Raw genomic sequence first — 26,171 nt, forward strand, 5'->3', positions numbered from 1 at the left:
GGGGAATTCTTTATTTTGGTGTGTTAAAAAAACAGACATATAGAAGGAGGTGCAACAGCTTTAGTTCCTTTATTTGGTCCCAGTTCATTCATGATCACACAATTCGTCATCCTTATTGGCACTAGTGTCGTGTTTCAGCCATTCTGGGGTCAACCAGCAAAGTCAATCAGTAGGACAAGGCTTTAGGTTCAAGAGACACTTGGATTTATGTTTTTTCCAACAACATGATTCCAAACAACTCATTATAAAAACTACCACTAGAAACTTGATGTTGGACATGAACTCGGGTCTCTGCTCTTTATCCCTTCAGCTTTTAGTTGAATTGGTCCGTGAAATTAAGCATTTTGACAGCCAATAGAACACCAATACTGAAAATCTATTCACGCATAACATACTGTACATATTACATTTGGACCAAATGGAGTCTTCTGACCGGTCATAACAATGTCGTGCAACAATTACAGATGTGAATATAGTTGCGAATAAAAGGCAGTATACAAAATCGATATTTGATCAAAACATGAAATATGGAGCGTTTATTTGACTTCTTGTGCAATTTTGCCATTGGGCGTACAAACAATACAGCTTTCTCAGTTCAAAAAGAGGCAGCATAAAGTCAATTTCAGATCATTTCCTCATCCCATAATTAAATGATTCAGTAAAAAGAAATCTTCCCTTTTTATAACACTGAAAGTGTAATAATGCCTTAAAAATAGACATGCAGGATGCTTTTTGAAACTTCTGCATATAACTTATTTAAGGAAAAGTAAAACCCTGTTTAGCAGAACATCTGCCCAAAAGTTGAAAAGTTGAGTCATATCGATTTTAGAAAAAATTGACACATTGGTTTCCATAGCAGCAAGTGTGAGTGGCGTTCAAAACTTGCATCACACTCGCTTGTGCCAGGGTGCTCAGCCAATAGAAAACGACCACTCTTTAAAAGCGTTATAAGCCGGATGTAGCTTACCTTTTGTATTTCACAGAGAATATCTGTAGGAACTGTGTAGGAACTTAACATATATTTTAGCAGAGCATATTAGAAATGTTCACCAACACTTGGTGAGAACCATCGGAACCGTTGATTTAGGGGTTTACTTACCCTTAAGGATTACCAAATATACTAGTAATACATTGATAAAAAATACAAGAATATAAAATGGATTACATCCCTAACATCCTATTTAGACCAATTTAAGTCAAGGAGAAAATAATGAAAAACATTATAATAAGTGTAAATATGTCTAGTCAAGCAAGGACGGCTCAGAGGAGCGTATGATAGTAGGTCTGGTGGGAGCAGCGGGGGGTCTTCGACTGCAGAGAGAGAGAGAGAGAGAAAGAGAGAGAGAGAGAGAGAGAGAGAGAATTAAGTTGAGTGATGGAGGAAAATCTACAGCATGATGTCATCAGCAAGGTACAACTCTCGACTCCACACACCAATCAGGCCTTCATGCCTTTCTTCACCTGACACACATTTGCTTACATTATCTTATGACTTTGTTGTTACATAAAAGTATTATCATTCATGCATTTCGTTCTAATTCCTTCTTAAACGTGACATATTATACCACCAGGTGCGAGTGTGAATAGCCGTTACAAGCCGTCTTTGAAAATCGGCCTCTTCTGACATCACAAGTGGGCGGGTCCGCCTAGATGTGTGCGGGACAGATCAGTCCACCAGCCTACCACGGGGACCGTAGCACGCGTTGCTCATCCATCAGTCAAACACCTAGGTGGACACGCCCACTTGTGACGTCAGGAGAGGCAGAAGCGGCTAAACCACGCTCATCCCTGGCGGTACAACACGTCACCTTTAAAACGGTTCGAGGCCCTGTTAAGGCCCTGTGTGCTGTGCATCGGCCTGCGGCCAGCCGGCCACTCTCACCCTGGAATGACGGGGGGGATGCGGGCGGGCCGGGAGGGCATCCTCTGGGCAGCGCCGGGGTCCGCGGGGAGTCCGTAGGCCCCCGGGGGGCCCGGTCTGGAGGGGATGGACGGGACCCCGAACGCAGGGGACGGGTTGAGGGGGAGGGCCGGCCCCCCGGCGGCTGGCCCCCTCGCCACGGGGGGCCGAACGGGTGGGGGGGCCGCGGTGGCGGCCGCGCGAGACGCCGTGGGAGGACTGGGGCGAGAAGAGATGACACGGAGACAGGCGGCAGGTCACTGCTGGTGCTCTCACTAGGGTTAGGGTTAGTTTATACCTCATGGTTTAAGCTATAAGTTTAGACTTAAAGGTACAATGTGAAAATATAACACTCCTTCGCCTTTTTCCTTTTTACATATTGTACCTTTAAATTAAATATTAGAATCATTTCTGGCGAACTGTGTATTTACATTCAGGAACTGGTTCGGCATAACTCTTCTTAGTTGTAATGTTGACCAAACATCGGACACGGAGTTGGATACGGAACATGACCTACGCTACGAAACCTAATCCCATCACTGTATTTAATCCGCCAATTGTGTTGAAGTTTCTGCACTTTTTATTTTCCATGATGACTTGATGACCTCCCTAGATACACAACCCCATCGTGGCGAGCGCTGCCACCTGCTGGCTATGGCGAGCATCAAGCCCCTTGTCGTCGGGGCGCTCTGTCAGCTGTTGTTACCTGGGTTCCTTGGCCAGCCAGTCATTGTTCACGGGAGGCGGCAGGGGAGCAGAGATGGTGCTGGTGCTGATGTCTCCGATGATGACCAGCGCCTCCTTGAGGGCCTGGTACATCTTCAGCATCTCGTCCCTCCTCTGGGCCTGCTCGGGAGACTCCTCCATCAGGCTGTTCTGGTCCTCGTACAGGTAGGCCAGCAGCTCGGCGTGGATGAAGTTCTTAGCCTGGCGGAAGGCACGAGGAGTTTTAGGGTCGGCTTAGCTCAGGAGGTAGAGCCGTTGTTTTGTAACCGAAAGGTTACAAAAGGTTAGTTCGATCCCCAGCTCCTCCTAGCTGAGTGTTGATGTGTCCCTGAGCAAGACACTTAACCCTACCTGCTCCTGACGAGCTGGCTGTCGCCTTGCAGGGTTGACTCTGCCGTCGGTGTGTCAATGTGTGTATTAAACGATGTAAGTCGCTTTGGATAAAAGCGCTAAATGCCCTAAATGTAAATGTAAAATGAGTTATGCTGTCAGCCCCATCGATTTGAGCTGGAATACAAACACTGAGGTTTGGAATAAAACGGGTTCCAGGCTGAGAACTACCGGAAAGAAGGAGGCGTGTTATGAAAAAACTGTTTTAAGTTCACTGGCTCTTTAAGTGAAGCTTCTGTTTCAGCTCGATGAGCTTTTACACACATAAGGCGTTTTGGAGAGTTCCAGGAAGAAGGGAAAAGGTGCCCATGTTTCGAGCCACGGCATCATGACACACTTTAAGATAATCCCGTCATTGGGTATGACGTTACAACGAGCGCAATGTTGTATACGAAATGCGGCACACACCGTGGCGTTGCACTATAAGTATCCGAGGTGCTCAACCCTCTCTCCGAGGGAGGCCAACAACATCGACCACTGTCCATACGGTGCCGCACGCACTCTGCCTCGCTGATTCAGAATCATCTGGAAGCAAGACGCAGCAACGGCCTCACGACTAGGAAGCCTCCTGAGTGAAAGACCTACGCTGTTGATCATCAGGTGCATGATGGTCTTGGGCATGAAGTCCCGGATGGACTTGTTGACGATGCCGATGTAGGAGTCCACCAGGTTGCGGATGGTCTCCACTTGTCTCTCCAGCTGGGGGTCCATGGACACGCTGTCCCCAGAGGTCATTGTCTCATCGCCGTCGCCCTGGCAGGTCAAAGGTCAAATACTTTTAATTTCACAAACACTGCCCTTCAGGAATAGGGCAGCATTGCTTTCCTACTTAGACAATTCATCGGGATCCGTTCGATATTTTTTGACCAACCTTAAGATTTCAATGGAAGATTCTGGTAAAACCCTGATTATTGAACCCATTGGGACGGCCCAAATTATTATCTCTTCATTGGCTGCTTTACAAAAGTACTGATTGTTGCATAATAGCACATTCACTTGGTTCAAAGATTTGTAGTTTATTTTTATACAGCATCTATTTCATCGGCTTATAGAAACGGATGTCGTTTCTCTTGGAGCTGATGCTTATTTCTGCCTGTGGCATTCCTATCTGTAGAGCCTGAACGAGTAAAAGCGCTTTCTTAGAAGCTGGCTTAAACTTTTATCGAACGTAAAACCTGCTCTATTCTCCCGGTTATGTTTCTTGGCTAGGGGTGGAGGAAAAAAAACTATTCATGTGAGTGCATTTGAATATATATATGAACCATTTTTGTTGAGATTGATCCAATAACCGAGTCAGTGGAAACATATGAACGGTGCCATCCTACAGAGGGCGCTATAGTGTATTCGCCAACAGCTGGGACAGATCCTCATGTTCTGTTCTGTTCATCCACTTTCACAGAAACAATAACAGTGACAGTGAAAGACCAAAACCAAACCCCAACGTTCAACCCATACGTTAAACCACACCAAAGACAAAACGGCACATCAGAAACGTAACATTAGATCGCAAGTTTTACACAATCACAATATTTACAGAACGGCACAAGATGGCAAAAAATCGCTGTGATATCGTATCGTGAGCTCCGTTCTGATTCCTATCCGTAATGACATCCCACCCACTCATCGGGTGTGAATAGGGGGTGTGAACGCTGTACATGTGGGGAGCACCTGGCTTTTCTCAGGATGCACCCCGGCTCGTAGGAGGGAGGCCTTCCAGCTGTCCACATCCTCCTGGGTGTCACAGCCCAGCTCGATCTGCCGGAGGTCTTTATACACGTTCCTGTAGCAACACACACACACACACACACAAAAACATGCAAACACTCAGACAAACAGACACGCATGCACACAATGGATGAATGAATTTAACCGATCAATCCATTGGTCTACATTGTGCGCGTGTGCGTGCATGGCTGCGGACATGTGTCTGTGTTTGCGTGTGCTTGCTTGTGAATGAGAACCAATGGATTGTATACAGTTGTATGCATGACGCATTAACACACACACAAAAAAAAAGCACACACCTCTGCTCCGTGTTGAAGATGGCGAACACGTGTTTGCTGGACATGAAGCCCTTCTCCACATCCCTGAGATTCAGATTGTCAAGAGGCAGCATGTACTTCTTCTCTTTCTCCTTACAAGACCCCCCCACACACACAAACACACACACACACACACACACACACACACACACACACACACACACACACACACAGACAAGAGGTCAATAAAGCAAACGCACACACACACACACACACACACACACACACACACACACACACACACACACACACACACACACACACACACACACACACACACACACACACACACACACACACACACAGTTACCTCTTCATCCTTATACCAGGAGAGGGACTCGGCGGTGAGGACAAACCAGTAGTCCTTGGATCCTCCCTTCATAATGCTGATGTTGATGGTCAGCCACCCTCTGCGGATCACCTGAGCACACAAAGGACAACTGATTGGCTCCACGCATCCTCAGGTATCATGTAAAGTCTTACCTCTACCTGCTCACTGCTGACATTTATCAAATACATCTGCTGAATGACTCAAATGAAAAGGAATAAATATGAATGCACTAAGCAAGGCAAATATAGTAGTAATGATAATAACAATAATAGAAAAATAATAGTATACTATAGTAATAGTATTATTATAAAGTAGCAGATTATACCAAAAGCCTTATACAAAGTTCTAATATTTATATTCGACTTTAAAGGTACAATGTGCAAAAATAACTCTGCCACCCCTTTTACTTTTTGCATATTGTACCTTTAAATTAAATATTGGAATCATTTCTGGCAAACTGTGTGTTTGTATTCAGTACCTGGTTAGGCATAACTCTCTTCTTAGTTGCGTTTGATGCACTTCTTGTTTGTGCGCTGGAAAAGGGATATAACATGTTAGTCACTCGAACATATCAAGAAAATCATTAAAGGTGACACATTAAACTACCAGGTGTGAGTGTGATTAGCCGTTACAAGCAGTTTTGAAAATCTGCCTCTTTTGACATCACAAGTTGGCATGTCCACCTAGATGTGTTTTAGATAGATCAGTCTACCAGCCTACCTAATGGACTGTAGCAAACGTTGCTCATCTATCCTTCATACATCTAGGTGGACACGCCCACTTGTGATGTCAGAAGAGGCAGATTTTTGAAAACGGCTTGTAAAATCACACTCCCACCTGGTGGTATAATATGTCACCTTTAACATTCTCTCAGGAATGACCAACGTCTAGTCTATTTCATACTTGGCAAAACCGATGAAGTCCTCATGGTTTGTGTTGATGTAGGACAGCTCTATGTCAATCAGCAGCAACACCTGTATGCACACATGGACGACAATGTGACCAAACATTCACACATAAACACACACGCACACACACAATCCCAGACATGTTCCGAAAGCACACAGTAGAGTTGGTCAATCAATGTTTCTGTTTTCCCCATGATGGTCACGTAACGTAGAGGACACACACATACACGCTCATCCTTTGTTTTACACATCGATGCTTCCTGCGTTCACCCCACAGGAACTCGAGCGCACACACACGCACCTGATCTTTGGTTTTACTCTCTCTGTCTCGGACATGGGTGGTGACGATCCGCTCCGTCTCCTCTCTCAGTCTGGGGTAGGAGGTCAGCTGTAGGGACAGGCACACACAGCTGCAGGTACCCACGTCGGGTTGGTTGGACACAAGGAACAGGACTGACACGGGACTACACGGGGATAAGGGTTTTACACCAGGTACCCCAGGACGACGATAGGAACGGGGTTCACAGTGGGGGAATTTCATCCAGGAGTACATGCAGATGGCTGGGTGTTTTGCGACAGGTTGCAGCGCAGGCGCAGACATGCAGGATTGTTTTTCCCCTTCTCCACCTTGAGGAGAGCACAATGTCACATAGGAATTTGGAGGGTAAAAAGAAAAAGGAAAGGTTAGCTAGGTTAGCTTTGCTCGGACCAGACACAACGTGGAGCCCCGATTGTTGATTAATAATCAGACGCGGGTGCTATGCAGAGTCTCAGGGAGTTATGATCAGGAAGAATATGGTAGTTACACATTAGTAAATGAAGAGGTGATCCAATGTTAATGCAGGGGTTTGAGATATTAGGGCTGTGTGCCTGTGTGTATATGTGTGTGTATATGTGTGTGTGTGTGTGTGTGTGTGTGTGTGTGTGTGTGTGTGTGTGTGTGTGTGTGTGTGTGTGTGTGTGTGTGTGTGTGTGTGTGTGTGTGTCTGTGTAAGTGCCTGCGCGTGTATGGGATGAGGGTGAGACAGGGAAAGGGATTGCTCCATACTCTAACTGGAGACCTTTCCTCTCTTTGACAAATGACAACACAAGGGTGTGAGACACGGAAGCTGTGCGGTGAAAGTGTTGACACTCAAGCAGACTTCCTTCTTAATGTGAGTGAAGGATTATGATGAGGGACGTGGATTCGCGGGGGGCTAAAGCTTGGGGTGGGGGGGGGGGGGGGGTGGGAGGGGAAGGATCGCTCATTGAAAGAAATCCAGAGAACCAAACCAACATCTAGGCATCTGGTGTCGGCGGAGGGTGTGAATTAAGACTTTTATTAAATCAAACAGGGAGGGGTAGTGATTGCACAAGATTAGACGAGGATGGGGAAACAACACTGGACAAGGACAAGCAAGAAAGTAGTCTGTGTTTTCTGTAGTCTTTTTGAACAGTCGGGCTATAAGCTATTGACGTTCCTGAGCTTTGATTGAGTGAGTTATGCCCACATTTGGTTCTGGTTGGCCTGTTTACCTTATCCGTGCACTTCATGATCAGCGCCGCGAGCTCGGAGACGACGAGGTCAACGCATTTCAGACAAGGGTCTTTCAGCTTAATGATCTGCTTTTTCACTATGGCCTCAAACGCCAGGTCGGGGGTGAACAGGCCTGTCCTGCAGTGGGCATCATGGGAGTTGGAGTTTTAATGGGAGTGGGTGCAGGGGGAAAAAGTGAGGGGGGGCGCAATTGAAAGCCAAAGTGGAAGTAGGGAGAAGAAGGAGGAGGAGGAGGGAGCGAATGGGATAGTGGAGCACATGTTTGAGAAGAATAAAATGCAAATAAAAAAAAGGCAGATGAAAGAATATAGCAGCACTACGGAAGAAATTTAGTTCAGTTAGTTTTCTTTTTTTTTTTACCACAGACAATATGCATGTTCCTGCTCAGAAATGCATCGTAAGGATTTACTCAAATGAATGACCAGTATTTCTCAACGTGCGACTGTCGTTCTCGCTTCGAATAAACACGGCAAAATCACGAAGCACAGAAACACAATTAAGGAAGTTGTTCATTGTCATCCGAGACGTGTTTTTATGTATTGGCATGTGTGTGTGACTGTGTGCGCACATGTGTGTGTTACGAGGGGTGTAACGATTCAGGTGATGTCACGGTTCCATTATTTCGTCATGGTTTTCGGTTCAATTCGGTACTAAACGTTTATTCTATCTGAATGACCCCAGGGCTGGCTCACTTTGGCATCAAGTGCTACGTTTCCTGTCCATGCCCTAACATGAATGTCTAGTATCCTCACATAGAAGAGTAGTATCGTTTCTTAATATATATATACTATTGTGCATCTCTTCTTTATAAAACGTTAAAATGAAAAATAAACATTACACAACAGAAACCAATGGGCCTATGTGAAGTGTGTGTGTCGATCATGGCTGGTTTAAGCAGCCTCACCTGGCCCTCATCAGACTGATTGGACTCTGGGGCTGATTGAGGCTGCTGTGCATTGCGCAGTCAATGTGCAGAGGTTCACCAGCCATCCCCACATGCATTCAGGGACGCTTCCTGCATGGCAGCATGGGGTGTCAGCTTCATGTATAATTGTCTTCAAACTCATATTGACTGACGCCGGGATTCCACCGGACGCGTTACGCATGCCAACATGAAGTCATTTATGTACCAAATCATCCTTTTTATAAGGACAATCGCCGGAAGGACAAAGCGTGGCATTTAATTGCAGTCGTTTTGGGAGTGGAAGGTGAGTACATCAGGTTTAGGATTATCGCGTGATCTCGTGATCTCGCGTGAATACGGCTGCCGCTGCGCTGCCGTAACGCGCCCGGTGGAAATGCACGCAGGGCAGAAGTCACAGCCGTTCCGTGCCGCAGCCGTAACGCGGCCGTAACGCGTCCGGTGGAATCCCGGTGTCAGGCACCCAGGTTGACAGCCCCCTAGGTGGCGTTTAGCATCGTCTTCGCTCAAGCTGATCAATGCAATTATCCTAACGATGTATATTTCTAATTTCCCGCGTCTTCAACTGCCTAATATGACTGTGAATACTGTAGACGCCGAAGTCTTTGGTCCTTTTCCTTGTATATATCGATCCGAGTGGTTAGAAGTATGTTATTTATAAGAGTATAAATTGGCCGTGTCGAGGACTGCTGCTGATTGGTCTGCAACTCTTTGCCAATCCTGTTTTTTCCACACGGCAGCCCTTATGTTACCGGACTTAAAGGGGACACATTATACCACTAGGTGTGATCAGCCATTACAAGCCGTTTTGAAAATGGGCCTCTTCTGACATCACAAGTGGTCTCCGAGAGGTTTGCTGGATAGATCAGTCCCCCAGCCTACCCAGTGGACTGTAGCCAACGTTGCTCATCTATCCGTCCTACATCTAGGTGGAAACGCCCACCTATGATGGCAGAAGAGGCCGATTTTGGAAATGGCTTGTACCTGCCGATCACACTCACACCTGGTGGTATAATGTGTCACCTTTAAAGAACTGCGCGATCTCTCCGATCACCGTTCTCTAACGTTAGTGCTTTCTACTGACCCGCGTTCCCTCTGGGTCTCAATCACAGGTCATCCATTGTCGTCCTTGTGACTGGCTGTGAATATAATAACCAAGAGTATAACTATAGTCTGAAAGAAGTCCCACTCATACAATGCATCACTCTTTATCAAAACGATATGGCTGCGAATCCAATGTGCACTCAAATCGGGGTACGTTCTTTCCTGCCTTCACACGTTTCAATCCTTCCCCGAACAGGGCAAGTTTGCGCACCGCGACTCGAGCGTCGTCCCGTAGGATACGGTTTGTTTGACCGGAACCGTGACCTCCCCCCCCTAGTGTGTGGGGTGCGTGTTTGCGGGGTCTTGTGTGTGTGTGAAACGCATCAGCTTGTATTGCATGTCCCGGGTTGTGCTGTACAAGGGGGGGGGTTGACTCCAGGCAGGCGTCCATGCCGCCACCGTACCTTGTCGGTACACTGCCTGAAAGTATTGATGAGCTCCTGGATGACCAGGTCGATGCATTTCAGACACGGCCCTTTCAGCTTAATGATCTGCTTTTTCACTATGGCCTCAAACGCCAGGTCGGGGGTGAACAGGCCTGTCCTGCAGGACAGACGGACACACGGATGACGGGACACACGGATAGAGACACACGTACCACAGACGTCGACACACATACAAAAACATAAACCAACGTGGCGAACCACAGCAGGAGATGAAGGACAGATGAATAGGCAGCAGAAAACACAGAAATGACGAGGTTACAGCAGAGGGAAACGAAGACATCACAGGGATGACGAGTAGACGGCAGAGTGAAATAAACGCACACATCACAGGGATGACGAGCAGACGGCAGAGTGAAATAAACGCACACATCACAGGGATGACGAGCAGACGGTAGAGTGAAATAAACGCACACATCACAGGGATGACGAGCAGACGGTAGAGTGAAATAAAAGCAGACATCACAGGGATGACGAGTAGACGGCAGAGTGAAATAAAAGCAGACATCACAGGGATGACGAGTAGACGGCAGAGTGAAATAAACGCAGACATCACAGGGATGACGAGTAGATGGTAGAGTGAAATAAACGCAGACATCACAGGGATGACGAGTAGACGGCAGAGTTAACAGAGAGCACAGAGAAGACGAGTAGACAGCCGAGTGAAATAAAAGCAGACATCACAGGGAAGACGAGTAGACGGCAGAGTAAACAAACAGCACAGGGAAAACGAGTAGATGGCAGAGTAAACAGACAGCAAAGGGAAGACGAGTAGATGGCAGAGTAAACAGACAGCACAGGGAAGACCAGTAGATAGCAGAGTAAACAGACAACACAGGGAAGACGAGTAGATAGCAGAGTAAACAGACAGCACAGGGAAGACGAGTAGACAGAGGAGTAAAATACTGACATCAACAGGATGACGATTAAACAGCAGAGTAAAACTGAAAGTGACAATGCATGGTTGATGAGAGAGACGCGGACAGAAGCTCAAAGAGACACAAGACGGCATATCCTCAGCAGGATCTGCAGTTCAGTACGTTGGCAACAGAGCAGATCCGGGGACAAAGTTAACAGCGAAACACATGAATCATAAGCAGACCCAGATGTCACACACACAGGAACTTCTGCATCTGTATGAAGAGGTGCGCATCGGCAGACAGGCATTTTCCATGAACAGTTTAAATGAAAACAATGTGAAAATGATTTGATCTACCGTGAAGAAAAGAGAAACATGTTGGGGATGGGGGGGGGGGGGGGGGGGGCATATAGAATTCATTACACAGGACCTGGCTGGGCCCCTGTCGGGAGGAAGGAGACAGGAGACAAACAGAGAGAGGAGGCAGAAGTGTTTGTGTTTGTGTGTGTGTGTGGGGGATGCCAAACTGCAAACTGCATGGACTTGCCTGACTCCATGGATGTTTTTGATGGCGTAACTTATTTCTTTCCTCAGCTCCTTCTCGTCAAACTCCATCTGAGGCATGCGCCGCACACAGTCACACACGTCAACATAAGGCTTGTTCTCTGTGCTGTACACAACGCAACAGCCACAACATAACATTTGCTGATGCTCTTGTTGCTACTGTATGTTGTACATCCTGTTTGACGTCGCAATCGCAAATTCTTTTTCTATGCTAAATATCCCTTGATTTTTTTGTCCCATAATTCTTCTCATTTTAATTCTCTTATCAACATGGTGAAGTGCATCGGCTTGTCTTGTGCAAATGATTTTTTATTGATAACAACATTGGCATATACTGATCAAAACAGGACGATACAAAAAAAGAGCCTATAGTGCAATTAAACGACTGCTTTGAACAAATGTCATTTGAACATAGCAGTCAGGCTACTGCTTCTTTGTTTTGAGCCAAAGAAAAAAAAAAAAAATTTTTTTTTTTTTTTGTAAATAAAATATTTGCGTTGATCGCGCGATATTTTTTTTAACGCCGTTAAAATTGGTTTGCGTTAACGCCGTTAATAACGCGTTTAACTGACAGCTCTACTTAGAATCGATTAGCATCTTATCCTAGCTATCTTTGTTGGATACAGGGAATGGGTTAACCTATAGCAATTGTAAGTGCATGGCACTTGTTTCTATAAATATATTATATTAGTATTATATTTTTGTTTCTCTTTCTTCTGACAAATGTATTTACTGAAAGTCGCTTTGGATAAAAAGGAAATACAAGGCTACCGAATGTTTAAAATACTAATTCATAGTGGGCCTGCATAAACCGTGCGTAGTGGCCACATTGACGTCGTTTTTATCGCCTCCAGCCTGCGTGTGGGGTTCACGTCCGGCGACGGTAAAAAACATGTTCATTGGTCACAGTCGGACTCACCCTGACCAACTCGTAGGGGAAGCGCTCGTGGAAGATGCGGTTTATTTTGGCTCCGCCAGACAGGTTGGAGGTGTCCACCTGGTCGCCTGATCCCTCGATGCACTTCTCAAAGTCCACGCCAAACTGCTGCACCATCCTGCACGCACCCACAAACGGCATGAATGCATGCGTGTGCGTGTGTGTGTTTGTGTGTTACTATGTGTGTGCGTGTTTATATGTGTGTGTGTTTGTGTGTGTGTGTGGATTTTATGTGGGTGTGGGTGTGTATGTGCTTGCGTGCGAGCGTTTGTGAGTGAGTGTGTATATATGGTTTGTACCACTGGTTGTTTTGATACATTCGGACCATCTTTTTTATTACCGGTATGCCGTGGTCCACCTTACTTTGACTGCAGGATTCTTAGTTGACCCGCCTCTTTTATACCAGCCCACCCCTTGGTGTGTATGTGTGTCTGCGAGCCTATGTGAGTACTGACTGCAGCAGGGCCTTGGTCTTGCGGTTGGGGTCATCCGGGCGGAAGCTCTTGTGTTCCTCCACCTCCTTCTCCAGGGACAGCAGCTGGCTCTGCATCTTGCTGCGCAGCGCGGGCAGGGTGTCCCTGATGTGGTTGGTGAGTTGCTGCAAGGAACCATGGGAGTTGTAGTCAGGACGAGGTCTAGAGCGAGCTCTGTGGTTGACATCTTTTCACTTCATCAGACTTTCTCTCTGTTTTTCTTTGTTCTTTTTTAACAAGCGTAGAGAAATTAAACATAAGGTGGAATTGATACACTCAATGCATGCATGTTTCTGTCTGTCTGTCTGTCTGTCTGTCTGTCTGTCTGTCTGTCTGTCTGTCTGTCTGTCTGTCTGTCTGTCTGTCTGTCGGTCTTTGTGTCTGAGTGTGTGTGTGTGTGTGTGTGTGTTCTGACCTGGTTGAGGGTCTTCTGCAGGTGAGGTGTGCCCATGTGTTCAGCGATGTGTCTGTAGGCCGGGTGCGACAGGAAGAACTTCCTCTCAGCCGCTAGCGCAGCGGAGATGTCCTTCCTCCCATCGATGTCCTTCTGGCTGCGGTTCACCACTCCAATGTATCCTGCGGGGGGCAGTCCATCCCCCTTCTCACCAGAGGCACACCATACCACTTGCACCAAACGCCGTGCACGTGTGTGTGTGTGTCGGGGCGCGCATGTGTGTGCGTGTGCGGTGTTTGTGTGTGCGTATGTATGTGGGTGTGTGTGTGTGTGTGTGTGTGTGTGCGTGTATATATGTGCTTGTGCGGTGTGCGTGCGTGCTTGCGTATGTGTAGGGGCGCGTGTGTGTGCGTGTGTGTCTGCGTGTCCTTACCCCTGCGTAGAGGGAGGAGCTTGTTTTCCAGTATGTCCCGGGCGTCTGTGCCCTCATCCATCAGGTCCAGCTTGGTGATCACTCCGATGGTCCGAAGGCCTGAGAAACACAAATCTTACTGGAAACACGGTCGGGTATTCCCCATTCAAAGTCACCACAAACACACACACACCACACAGTGCTACCTTGCGGGTCCACCTCCTTGGCGATCTTCAGGGCGTCGGAGTTGGCCAGGTCCATGTTGGCCGGGGTCACGGCCAGGATCAGGCAGCTCTCCTTGGTGATGAACTGCAGCAGCATGTCCCGGATCTGGTGCTCGATGTCCACCGGCTGGTCGCCCACGGCAACCTTGGTCATCCCCGGCAGGTCTATCAGCGTCAGGTTCAGCACTGGTGCAAAAGACGCAGGACGTGCGATGTTAAAGGTAACATATTATACCACCAGGTGTGAGTGTGATTAGCAGTTACAAGCCGTTTTGAAAATCGGCCGCTTATGACATCACGTGGGCGTGTCCACCTAGATGTGTGCTGGATAGATCAGCCTACCAGCCTACCCAGTGGACTGTAGCAGACGTTGCTCATCTGACCGTCATACATCTAGGTGGACACGCCTGCCAGAAGAGGCCGATTTTCAAACGGCTTGTGATGGCTAATCACGCTCACACTTGTTAGTCTATTATGTCCCCCTTAATTTGATACTATATACTTTTTGGTATAGCCTTTGATCACAGCCAGCCTCAAATGGCTTCACAGGCCATATAAGACACAGGGCACTTCAAAGACCTCTAAAGGGTGAGGAGAACTCCCCTGACTACCAAGGAAGAACTCATTCACTTGGGAAGGAACACAGGAGATCCTAGTGTGGTAGTGTGTATTCTTTCTTGGCCCCCATTGATCTTGCACATAACAATAGGCTATTTCTTGATGTCAGTTTGAAAAAATGTTGCTTAAAGGTGCGTTCACATTAAAAGTCAAGCAAATTTATGGTTGCGGCACGAGTACATACAAAGTCATTGCAAAGACTTTTTTCGCCCCGTATGGCTTCGAATGGCGCGGCACAAACTAGTTGAAACGGGTCGAAATATTTGAAATTTGCCTCAAAGTTCAAATATTTCCACTCGTATCAACTAGTTCCCCAATGCTTCACTCTCGCGCGAAAAGTTTGCGGTTCGCACAAGATGGAATATTCCCTTCCGCTTTTGGTGTGAACGCACCTCATCGCTTCATCAAACTTGTTCAACTCGTGATTTGCGTGCGTCTCCTGAAATGGTTACCGTTTGGGGAGTAGACACACAGGTTGATGGGGACGGGCGAGATGCCCTTGTTGGAGCCCGTGATCCTGTCCGTCTCTGCCTCGATCTCCGCACGGACCTCCTCAAAGTCCACAAACTTCCGGCTCTTACAGTGCAGGAACTCAGCATGTTCTAAACGGGAGGATGTTGCAGACCAGTGGAGAGGAAGGAAGGAGAAGTTTGTGGTTGAGCAGTGGTAGGAGGATACGATCGAGATTACACAGCAGAAGCCTAAAGACAGGATGCCAGTCAAATGAGTCATGTTGATCCATCTGTATTAAATGGTCTTAACAGTGTTTTTGCATTATTGTGTGCGTGTTCGGTTGTGTGTATATGCCTAAAAAATAACAATGTGTTTCTACTCTGCTACAGGTTCCTTCCTGTCCATCAAATCGTTCCTGCTGTGTACGTGTGTTTGCATGGATGTGGACACGGTGTGGATGTGATGTGTGTGTGTGTGTGTGTGTGGATGTAAGGATGTGTGTTTACGTGTGTGTGTGTGTCAGTCCTTGCCTGATTTACTGTTAATGAGCTGCAGGACGAGAGGCCGGCGGGTGACGATGCCAGAGCCTCTGGGAAGAAAGTCCCTGTGGTGAAGAGAGATAGTTTCATTACATTGAATTACTATGAAACACCAACACGCATCAACGCATCGACACACACACACAACGTCAGCCCACACACCCAAACAACGACATCTACAAACACACACACACACACACACACACACACACGTATAAGCAAATCAACGCACACATTAACCCACAAAAACATCAGCACATGAACACCCACACACACACACACATACGTACACACACACAGACAGGATGTATATTTTTCCCATAGCGTGTAGCCCTGACCCACACCGAAATACAGGCATCTACATACCTAGCTATCCGCCCAACCAGCCACACACACACACACACACATACACACACACAAACACACACACACACACACACACACGCGCAAACAAGACCACTCTTCTTTATCTCAGTCTTTTTAATGCTTTGCATCAATGAGGAATCAGCAAGCAGAGAGTGAACCAAGCAATGATACTGCGTCAAGTGTTCCACTGGCAGGGTTGCAGATTGTGCACCAAAGACAAACACTGTTCCGTTGCCCTGCGCATATTAATGAAACTCATGACTCTTTCTTTGTTAAGTTGATCGTTCATTTCTCTGTTCATTTCTTCATGTTGGCCTTTTGCCTTGTTTTGACTCATTTCATTTGTAATGTTGATCTGTTTCGATGTCATCTATATACAGTACATAAAGGGCTTAAACAAAAGCATACATCTTTTGGAAAAAGACTTCTTTGTTTGTTTTCATTATCGTTGTTTTTTTATCGTAATGTTTGGTGTCAGTTGTGTCAGTTGTGTTACCAAAACAATATGTTGGGCACTTTCAATCCATGCCTTAACGTTTCTGTACATGTGTAGATTTATGCAAACATAATTGAATATGACTGTAGCATGAACATGCTCCAGTCACAACATAAATAATTCTGTGCTCCAAACCTCTGTCTTTGTCTCTGGAAATCGACATTCGGTGGAACTGTAGTGTTTCCAGGCCACTGGCTATGCACTTCCCTGGGCTGTGTGTGTGTGTGTGTGTGTGTGTGTGTGTGTGTGTGTGTGTGTGTGTGTGTGTGTGTGTGTGTGTGTGTGTGTGTGTGTGTGTTCGCGCACCCAACAGGATTGACAGGTAGCTCTCTCTCTGTCTCACTCAATCACTCAGTCACTGACTCTCACACACACACACACACACACACACACACACACACACACACACACACACACACACACACACACACACACACACACACACACACACACACACACACTATGCTGCTGACCAAGCACTGGGGGATGTTGCATCGTTCTCCTTCCCTGCTCACTTCCTTTTGCTCACTGGCTCTCTGGAAGAGCAGCTAGAATACCAACAACTCTCATCTCACCCACCATCTCAATGAGGCTCTCTGCTTCTAGGGGGGATTTGTGCTAACGTGTGTGCGTGTGCGTGTGTGTGTGTGTGTGCATGGAGGTGGCAGTGTGTCATGGGCATAAGTCACTGCAGCTGGTGACATCACCAAAGCTAGCCTATCAATGCCCCCACTGTCTTCCTCAGAACCCCCCCCCCCACCCCCAGCGGACAAAGGAGACGCAACAAGAGACCAGACATGGACCCCTGACTGTGACTGACATCAAACTAAACTATGATGCTGCATCTAAGAGTCTAAACATCTTTTGTGGAATTACATTCAGTGATTTATTTCACGCAAGATGCCACAAACACATTGTTATTGCCAACAGCTTCGACTGGAAGCACAATGGACCAAATACTAATATTAGTCATCTTTTTGGTTTGTTTAGTCTATCTGGTAGACCCTCTCGAAATCTTCAATTAAATAAAACACTGGTATTTGTGCAGCTGACAAAGAGCACGGTTGCTTTGTAGGGGCTCTAATTCCCTTGATGGTTATCAGGGATGACAAAATCATGTTGTACCTTGCCCTTGAGCGTAGCATATTTACCTGACCGGCAGTATAATACGGGAGCTTTAAAACGTTTTTACAACCCTGGTTTGTCGTTCTCAAAGAGACATAACGTTTGGAAATGTTTGACATAAACCATTAGGTGACAGGTCAGCACATTTTTAGGCAACAATACTGATTTAGGAAGTGGGTGTTCTGATAGGCTACTTGGTTGCAACAAGTCATGATTCTGTGTGCTTCCATGCATATGAATTATACTTATCGTGATTATTATTATTCTTTAATTTTGGGGGGTTAGTACGTTTAGTAACAGGCGTATGCGTGAATAGGAACGACGCGTTTTTTCTTTTTATAACTGTATTGTAACAATTGTTGTAACAGAGTACCCAGATTAGTCCACGGCAGTTTCCGTTATTCCCGGATTGGAGGCATTGATCGACTTTAGATTTACGCATGACTCTGCAATTTTCTTCAATAATGACCCGATTTGGAAACACAGTAGATCTCGAGTTCATTCTGTATTTGTGGTTATTATGGAGTCCTCAATTAAAAGTTAGAAGTTATATCCAACCTGCCCACAAAATTTTCCAAGACCGAGCTTTTCCCAGCGCTCTGGCCGCCGACGACAGCTATCTGGGGCAGGTCCAGGTTGCAGCTCTGGCCGATGGAGCTGAACGCATCTTGGAGTTTGTTGATGAGAGGGATCAGATCTTCCATTCCCCGGTTCCCCATAGCAGCACCTCGGCCCAGCAGGCTTTGCTCTGCTCACCTCACGGTCTGAAGACAACGCGACGCTCTGCGCTTAGCTTTTTTGCTGGCAAACCAAAAAAGTTCAAACGGGAGTTTTAGCTGTTTTTCTCTCTCTTTTCTTTTACAATTAAATTTGATAAGAGCATACAGCTAACCCAACAGTCTGGAGAAGAGCAAAATTCGATATCGATATATGATCATTGATTGTAAAACGTCAAGCTACTTGAGAGTAAGTAAATAAGTTCTGTCATCATCCGGTCAGGCGACAGCCAGCCTCCACTGGCGATACCCCGCCCTGTGCGCTCATTGGTCAGATAAAATGTCCATCTAGGCGAACGTTTTGACTTATGAATGGGAGCAAAACATGTATTTATTTGCTTTATATTATACACGATTACTTCAATTGAAGTAATATAGGGGGGGGGGGAAGTAAAGCGTAAATTATCTAGTGATGGATATATTTTCTTGTAGACTGTATACAGCGTCAAATAGATCTATGTCGCGCCAAATAACTGCACAAGCTGAGCTCTTAGTCTTTAATGTTGACAGTAGAACAACGGTTTTTCTGTTGTTGGGGGTTGACATCTGTGCCTACAACCCTTAAGTAGGCCTAGACCTATCTATCACTTTGAATGACGTTGACAGCTGAATAGATGCAGAATGAAGAAGGTGGACGAGGTGCAGCTGGAGCAGAAACGGGGTGCCTAACACTGGCGTAGTGGGCGGAGTCGGTCTCTGGTGTAGGTAAAGTCCGAGTGGAACAATCGAAAACTAAATCATCCCCCAAATCTGACGCTGGAGGGCGCCCGATCTAAGGAAGAGAGAGGATCGTAAATTGACAATCTGAAACACCCAAACGCCTGATTAAAACCTGCTCTATTTGGCTTGTCACATACCTTTCTGTTTCCAATATACGGTATCGTTTGCCCTGTTTCCGTTGTAAAACATTAAAAGCACGATTAATCAATTGTAGGCCATTATTGTAGGCCATTATTGTAGAAATACTAACGCATTATTCTTGATTTAATGCAAAACAAATGAGTAACTCTGACCTTGTGCCTCTCTCTGTCTGTGTCTGTACATCATGAATGATAAGAGGAGACAGCCGAGCAACAACACACTCAGGATCCCAGACAAAATCGCACTTAGTGAGCTTCCTGCAGTTTAGAGACACACAATATAAAACATATGCATATATATATATATATATATATATATATATATATATATATAACTGCCCAACTCGTTACAATGTAAGCAACATCGATTTATATTATATTTGTAAAGTGGCTGTTCAGATTACCATTCTTTGTTTGGGGAGGAGCGACTGTTGGTGGAGACTGGTGTCTGGTGGGGAATTCAGAAGTCAAACCAGGTGGCGTTCTCGGGGAAGCGGCCTTGATAGAGGGTTTAACATTCACTTTCACTTATCACACACACACACACACACACACACACACACACACACACACACACACACACACACACACACACACACACACACACACACACACACACACACACACACACACACACACACACACACACACACACACACACACACACACACACACACACACACACACACACGATTTTACACAACCGGAAATATCCCTCTGTCAATAAGTGACAATTCTCCATCTACATTCACGTGCAGGTATTGGCGTGTTTTGTAGGCGTGATATCACTTCTCACCTGTCAGGTAGATTTTGGTATAGTTTGCTGGTGGCCGTCCTCGGTCAGAGAGACACCAGTATGTCCCAGAGTCCTCTCCTTTCGGTTCCATGATGGTCACGGTGAACCTCTTAAATCTCTCATTGACCCGTATGGAAAACCTGCGCTCTTGGTTACCGGTTTGCGTTGAATTGACCACCACCTGGCAATTGCATGGACTCTTCCCTTTACAGAGGAACTTGTGGTTTTTGGAATGGCTCTCTGGGTAAGAACACTCTAGTTTAACTGATCTTTCAGCATCAGAGACCTCTTCCTTGGGTGTAATGCTATCCCAATCTGAGAACAAGATTAGATTAGATATTCATATTTAGTGGAATATTTAGATATATTAGATGCAATTTAATTGAGCTCAAATTGAATTATTTTATATTCGATTTAGATTTGGATTTAGATTTGGATTTAGATAGATTAGATACAACAGGTCCTCTGTGAGATCCATACCCGCTGATGTCTTGCAACAATAACCTGAAAGGTAAATCAAAAAAGTTTACAGCATAGGATTATCTGTAAAATTGCTAATAAAAAAATCGTAAGAAATATTAATATCAGAAAATTGCAACAATTTGATATTCGGGTAGTCTAGTAACGTATAATAAAACCGTACAGAAGGAACTGATGCATTTGTCTTTCAAGCCTTTTTACTTTATACGGACACCTTAACCTAATGCAAACTCCAACCCAACCCAAACCCAAATATATTACAAACTATCAACAGAGCCAGAGTCTACCATTAACTTACAAAGAAATATCAAGCATGGCCTACCCGATATTAAGGACAGGAAAAGTTTGAGCAAAAATTGCCATTTGAAGTCCATAGTCTTCGACTTAAGTCACTCTTATATGTTAGCTTTGTAAAGCGGATTGTTCTTAGCCCTAATAAGCAAAGTATACTGTTTATCAAGCTACACTCCCCCACTTTCACTTCCCTCTCTCTCTCTCTCTCTCTCTCTCTCTCTCTCTCTCTCTCTCTCTCTCTCTCTCTCTCTCTCTCTCTCTCTCTCTCTCTCTCTCTCTCTCTCTCTCTCTCTCTCTCTCTCTCTCTCTCTCTCCCTCCCTCCAACATTACATTTAAATGTTTTAAAATGAGAAGTTATGGTTAGATTAATTAGGAATCAAATGTTTGCAACAATTACTGACACAAGATACATACTCGTATTGAGTTATTATTCTTACAATAATGGGTTTATAAATTATTTTTCAAACACGACAAACTTTTTCAAACATGACAAATAATTAGTTTGATATATTATTTAATTAATTGGCAAGAAGCACTGTCATCTAGTGGCCAATGTATAAGAATCACGAAAGACGCTGACTTTATGATGGCCCATAGCACATTATACTACTGTTCTCTCTGGCGGTGACGAGGAAAACAATTTGAAACATGGGTCCAACTGGTGAGGTAGGTACATCTTCAGTTTGTTTCATCAAGCTTATTATTATTTTATTTTTTCAGCTATACCAGTCCTTGCTTATTATGCTGGAGGTCTTTAATGTAGGACTAGACTTGTCACCTCATGTTAAATACATTGATCTGCATGAAAAACCCTCTTGTGGGTTGTAATTATATTCTCTACTAAGTGCTACTGAAGGAAATTGTTGGTTCTCAAACAGAGGAGTTTGGTAAACACCCTTCTATGATTGCTGAATTGCTCTCTGCATTAGTTTTATTAAAATGTTTGTATACTTTCACTTCAGTTTAGTTGTGTGAGTGCGTGTGTGAGTGTTTGTATGTGTGTGCTTGTGTGCCTGCATGCACATTTTCGTGTGTGTTCATTTCAGTTTCCCACATTTACCTATTCGACAAATGACAATTGAAAGAATATAAAAATAGAAAATAGGTAACATATTTTATTTCGAAGTGTGGGGATTATGATCCCCACACTACGAAATAAATAAAACTGTTAATAGTAGTAAAGGTATGACTATCACTATTAATAGTATTTTCCGAAAGCATAATCACTTAATTATTTTCCTCCAGGCCCTTACTGAGTCTTTTGAATGGTAGAATACATGACAGAGTCTGTATCCGTTTTGAGAGCCACACCCTTGGAATCATTGTTGTAGTTCACAGTGGAGTAGAAGACACCGGGCTGCTCTGGACTGGAGGGGACCACCATCCTCTCATCTGGTTGGTCCTGAGGCTTTGGAAACCCACTGACATTGCAGTAAATAGCGCTATCAGGGCGCGGATTGGTCAATGAGGCGGGAAGGAGGCTGTTCCTCCTAGGGTCTCCTGGACATTCATGGGTGCTTTGGCTTTTCTCTGCAAAGAAAGAAACGACAAGACCCAGTATAGATATATAGTAGTGTAGTAAATGGCTTGATGGTGATGGCTTCCGTTGACTCGTTGTGGAGGAAACCTGGAGGTGGGTCTGTTTCGGTCATACCTGAAGCAAATGCGGCTCTTTTGCGTTTTATCCTGCAGAAGATCAGAAGAACCAGGGCCAGCACCAACACAGCAACACCAAGGGCTGCTCTTATATATGTCAACTGATCTGTTGACATGGATTTATTTTTTATCCATTTATTCATTTTCACACACACACACACGCGCACACACACACACACACACACACACACACACACACACACACACACACACACACACACACACACACACACACACACACACACACACACACACACACACACACACACACACACACACACACACACAAACATTTACAAGACAGATCACCAGCAATGCTTCCTCCTTTTGAGCTTTCTTTTTCGAAGTCTGCTTGGCGTCCTAAAATAAGAAAGAACGAAGGAGAGAAAGATTCCATTGACTATAATGCACAGTGCGTGCCATTACAAAACCTGTTTATTATGCTTCCCATATTTACCTGTTGGTTCAAACTCTGTTGTAGTTGTCTCTTGGACAGTAGGAACATCACTCTTCACATCTTTAATAAAGGTGGGTTGAATAGAAGAAGCAGGTCATCAAATGGAATACAAAATCTCGTAGATGTGGTAAACAAGCAGGCTACTACCATCTCATCAAACCTAGAGGCTTGGTTTGGTTACGCAGTTTTATGCCTGATAGCTGTTTCCACTCAATGTGATTCTACTCCCAAACAACACACACACACACACACACACACACACACACACACACACACACACACACACACACACACACACACACACACACACACACACACACACACACAACCAGCAGTGCTTCCTCCTTGTGAGTGTGCATTTTCGAAGTCGGTTGGGCATCCTAAAATAACAAGGAGCGAAAGAGAGAAAGATTCCATAACACCGCACAGTGCGGTAACAAAACCTGTTGATTATGCTTCCTATACTTACCTGTTGGTTTAAACGCTGTTGTAATTGTCTCTTCGACAGCATGAACATCACTCTTCACAACTTTAATTAAGATGGTTTTAATTAGCAGGTTGTGAAAGGAAAAATAAAATAAAGTAGATTTGGTAAACAAGCTGGCAACTTCTATTTCAGCAAACATAGAGGCTTGGTTTGGTCATGCAGTTAAAAGTCTGATAACTCTTTCTGATAAATGTGATTGTGCTCCAAAAACCACAACACACACACCTACACACACACACCTACACACACACACACACACACACACTCACACACACACACACACACACACACACACACACACACACACACACACACACACACACACACACACACACACACACTTATGAGACGGATTACCAGAAATGCTTTCTCCTCGTGAGATTTCATTTTCGAAGTCTGTTGGCCGGGCTAAAGAAAGTAAGAACAAAATAAAGATTCCATTGACTATACCGCAGCAGAGTTCCACAACAAACCTGTTTATTTTGCCTCCTATATTTACCTGTTGGTGTAAACCGTGTTGAAATAGCTTCTTTGACAGCATTGACATCACTCTTCACCACTTTAATAATAATGGTTTGAAAGGAAGAAGCAGGTTCAATGGAATTATGTTAGATGTGGTTAACAAACTCAGTACTAATTAGATTAGATTAGATACAACTTTATCAGATAATTTATTCATTTATTATTTATTATCTATTTAACTATAAGTCAAAAGTTTTAAGTCTGATCCGCTTTCCAACAAAAAAAGGGGAACTAAACCATGGATGGATATGGTTGTTATCAATGCCTCACAGCCACCTTCTGATAGCGGAAGTTTGTTGAGCTGACAAACCAGCAAAAAAATAAAAAATACAGGTACAATATAGAAAAGGAATCCTCTTACCTTTGTTTACCTTGAGACACACTTTTACATATGTGTCGAGAGGGAACCTGTGTATCCCACACCAGTAAGTCCCAGTGTCTTCCAGGCGCAGATCCCTCATTGTTGTGATGAATGTGTTTCCATTGTCTTTGATAGAGTACCTATCCGATCCTCTGGTGCTAGTACTTATGAGAACGTCCTTCACATCCTTACATTTTCCCTTACAGAAATATTTCTTGTTGGTATACGCATTGGTGTGAGTGCATTCGATTCTGACTGTTCCCCCGACCGATCCATTCACGGTCAGGGTCTCCGTCCAAGTCATACAACAGCCTATCAAAAATTCCATGTGTTCTCTGTTATAACAACCACTCGATGATGTACAACAACAACAACAACAACAACAACAACAACAACAACAACAACAACAACAACCAAAAAGCTGAAGATGGCAGAATCAAGGTGGAAACTGACAGTGAGCGAACCTTACCACTGAGGAAAATGAGGAAAGGGACCTCGGCATTCATGATCCTGAGACGCCGCTCTGCTCCCTACAACCCTCCGGCTTTAATGGCGCTGTGTTGAAGTGCCGCTTCCTCTTCTCTCGGTTGGCTACTCCTACACGTACACAAAACAAATAACCATCCCAATACTCTTAGAATCGCAATAAACCCATAGTGCACTGCCACTCAACTCTCCACAGTAAAATCAGTTTCAGATTTCTCAAAATTACATGTTTATTACTCAAACGAGAGAGAGAGAGAGAGAGAGAGAGAGAGAGAGAGAGAGAGAGAGAGAGAGAGAGAGAGAGAGAGAGAGAGAGAGAGAGAGAGAGAGAGAGAGAGAGATTATAATTTCCATTCTCTGCCAGAGATACAAAATGATCTTGCACTTAACAGAACTAAAATACAAAATGGATATGAGTCTATGAAAACCACCATTTACATTTAAACAGGACCAATGAAAAGATTTTGTGTGTGGACAGGAATAACAGTGGCTGTGTGTGTGAGTGAGAGACTTACTATCACCGTTGCTGTGAAAAAAAAATGAGCACTGCAAACCTAGCTCACGACACTATTTCAACAACCCCTGTCTGGGAATTCAGAAACGCAAATGCCATAACCAAGTTATTGGTGTTTTCATTGCTTCTGATCTACGGCCATTCTCCGTTGTTGACAAACAAGCAGTTTTTTTAAATTTTCCCCTTAACTATGAACCGTACCGTACCGTACCTTGACTTAAAAACCGAGCTTGTGGCCACGGAACCATGCGCTGTTTACAGTGGATGTATCGCAATGGTGAGGCGCACACAGCCTTTGGCCGTGTTCTGTAAATATTCGGGAGTCCTGGAGCTCTATATCTAAATAATATCATATGATACATAGATATCTATATCATATCATTATTTTCACTTATCATCATACTATCACGGCCTACAGCTGTGTGCGCCTCCAGAAGATATTGTGGATCTCAAACGAATGCGTCAGGTTCTCCGACGTCTCTGGTTCTTCCACGACCACATCAATCTGAAGTAGACTGAACGACGACATGGAGGAGAAAGGGATTGTTGCCCACGATTGTTGTCCACGATTTTCTCCCGCCGGAGCCTCCTCGGCAGTGGGCAGTGGGCAGCGCTTAGGCACAACCGCCTCCTGCAGCGGGGTACGCCGAGGCGGTGGTCCCTCGGCAGTGGGAAGCAGTGCTCAAGCGGGAGACAATCTCGGGCAACAATCCCTTTC

At 45.0% G+C, this 26,171-nt stretch overlaps 2 protein-coding genes across 3 annotated transcripts; both read right to left on the reverse strand.

Annotated features, from left to right (window-relative positions):
* Nucleotides 1-42: 42 nt before the first annotated feature.
* On the reverse strand, nt 43-19,078 carry LOC132453483 (dynamin-2-like). Of its 2 annotated transcripts, none has more exons than XM_060046353.1 (20): nt 18,322-19,078; nt 15,768-15,841; nt 15,237-15,386; nt 14,149-14,352; nt 13,964-14,062; nt 13,552-13,712; nt 13,119-13,261; nt 12,646-12,781; nt 11,710-11,777; nt 7,813-7,951; nt 6,599-6,685; nt 6,293-6,363; nt 5,868-5,922; nt 5,369-5,479; nt 5,041-5,150; nt 4,685-4,796; nt 3,602-3,769; nt 2,607-2,827; nt 1,883-2,119; nt 43-1,311 (listed from the first exon to the last, which is right to left on the reverse strand). In XM_060046353.1, exons 1-20 carry the CDS (start codon nt 18,480-18,482, stop codon nt 1,242-1,244), a joined length of 2,577 nt encoding a protein of 858 aa, XP_059902336.1. In that variant the 5' UTR covers nt 18,483-19,078; the 3' UTR covers nt 43-1,241. The 2 variants fall into 2 exon arrangements, with proteins under 2 accessions (XP_059902336.1, XP_059902335.1); XM_060046352.1 differs by lacking the exon at nt 7,813-7,951 and adding an exon at nt 10,265-10,403 and having other exon boundaries at nt 18,322-19,077.
* Nucleotides 19,079-21,384: 2,306 nt separating this feature from the next.
* LOC132453514 (CMRF35-like molecule 1) lies at nt 21,385-25,070 on the reverse strand. Its single transcript, XM_060046411.1, has 8 exons — nt 24,923-25,070; nt 24,454-24,765; nt 24,070-24,129; nt 23,928-23,978; nt 23,084-23,143; nt 22,924-22,986; nt 22,625-22,732; nt 21,385-22,500 (listed from the first exon to the last, which is right to left on the reverse strand). Exons 1-8 carry the CDS (start codon nt 24,957-24,959, stop codon nt 22,220-22,222), a joined length of 972 nt encoding a protein of 323 aa, XP_059902394.1. The 5' UTR covers nt 24,960-25,070; the 3' UTR covers nt 21,385-22,219.
* Between the last annotated feature and the right edge of the window lie 1,101 nt (nt 25,071-26,171).

Source organism: Gadus macrocephalus, chromosome 3 (assembly GCF_031168955.1).
Source record: "Gadus macrocephalus chromosome 3, ASM3116895v1".
Classification (NCBI taxonomy): Eukaryota; Metazoa; Chordata; class Actinopteri; order Gadiformes; family Gadidae; genus Gadus; species Gadus macrocephalus.

Bases quoted from the DNA above. Each gene is read 5' to 3' on its own strand.
- LOC132453483 (XM_060046353.1), bottom strand. From the start codon at position 18,482: ATGGGGAACCGGGGAATGGAAGATCTGATCCCTCTCATCAACAAACTC. The intron at 13,713-13,963 runs GTAAGGACACGC...TGCCCCCCGCAG, and splicing joins GCTCCTCCCTCTACGCAGGG to GATACATTGGAGTGGTGAAC. The intron at 6,686-7,812 runs GTAAACAGGCCA...CTGTCCCTACAG, and splicing joins TCATGAAGTGCACGGATAAG to CTGACCTCCTACCCCAGACT.
- LOC132453514 (XM_060046411.1), bottom strand. From the start codon at position 24,959: ATGAATGCCGAGGTCCCTTTCCTCATTTTCCTCAGTG. The intron at 22,987-23,083 runs GTAAATATGGGA...TTCTTATTTTAG, and splicing joins AACAGAGTTTGAACCAACAG to GACGCCAAGCAGACTTCGAA. The intron at 22,733-22,923 runs GTAAATGTTTGT...CCATGTCAACAG, and splicing joins CATTGCTGGTGATCTGTCTT to ATCAGTTGACATATATAAGA.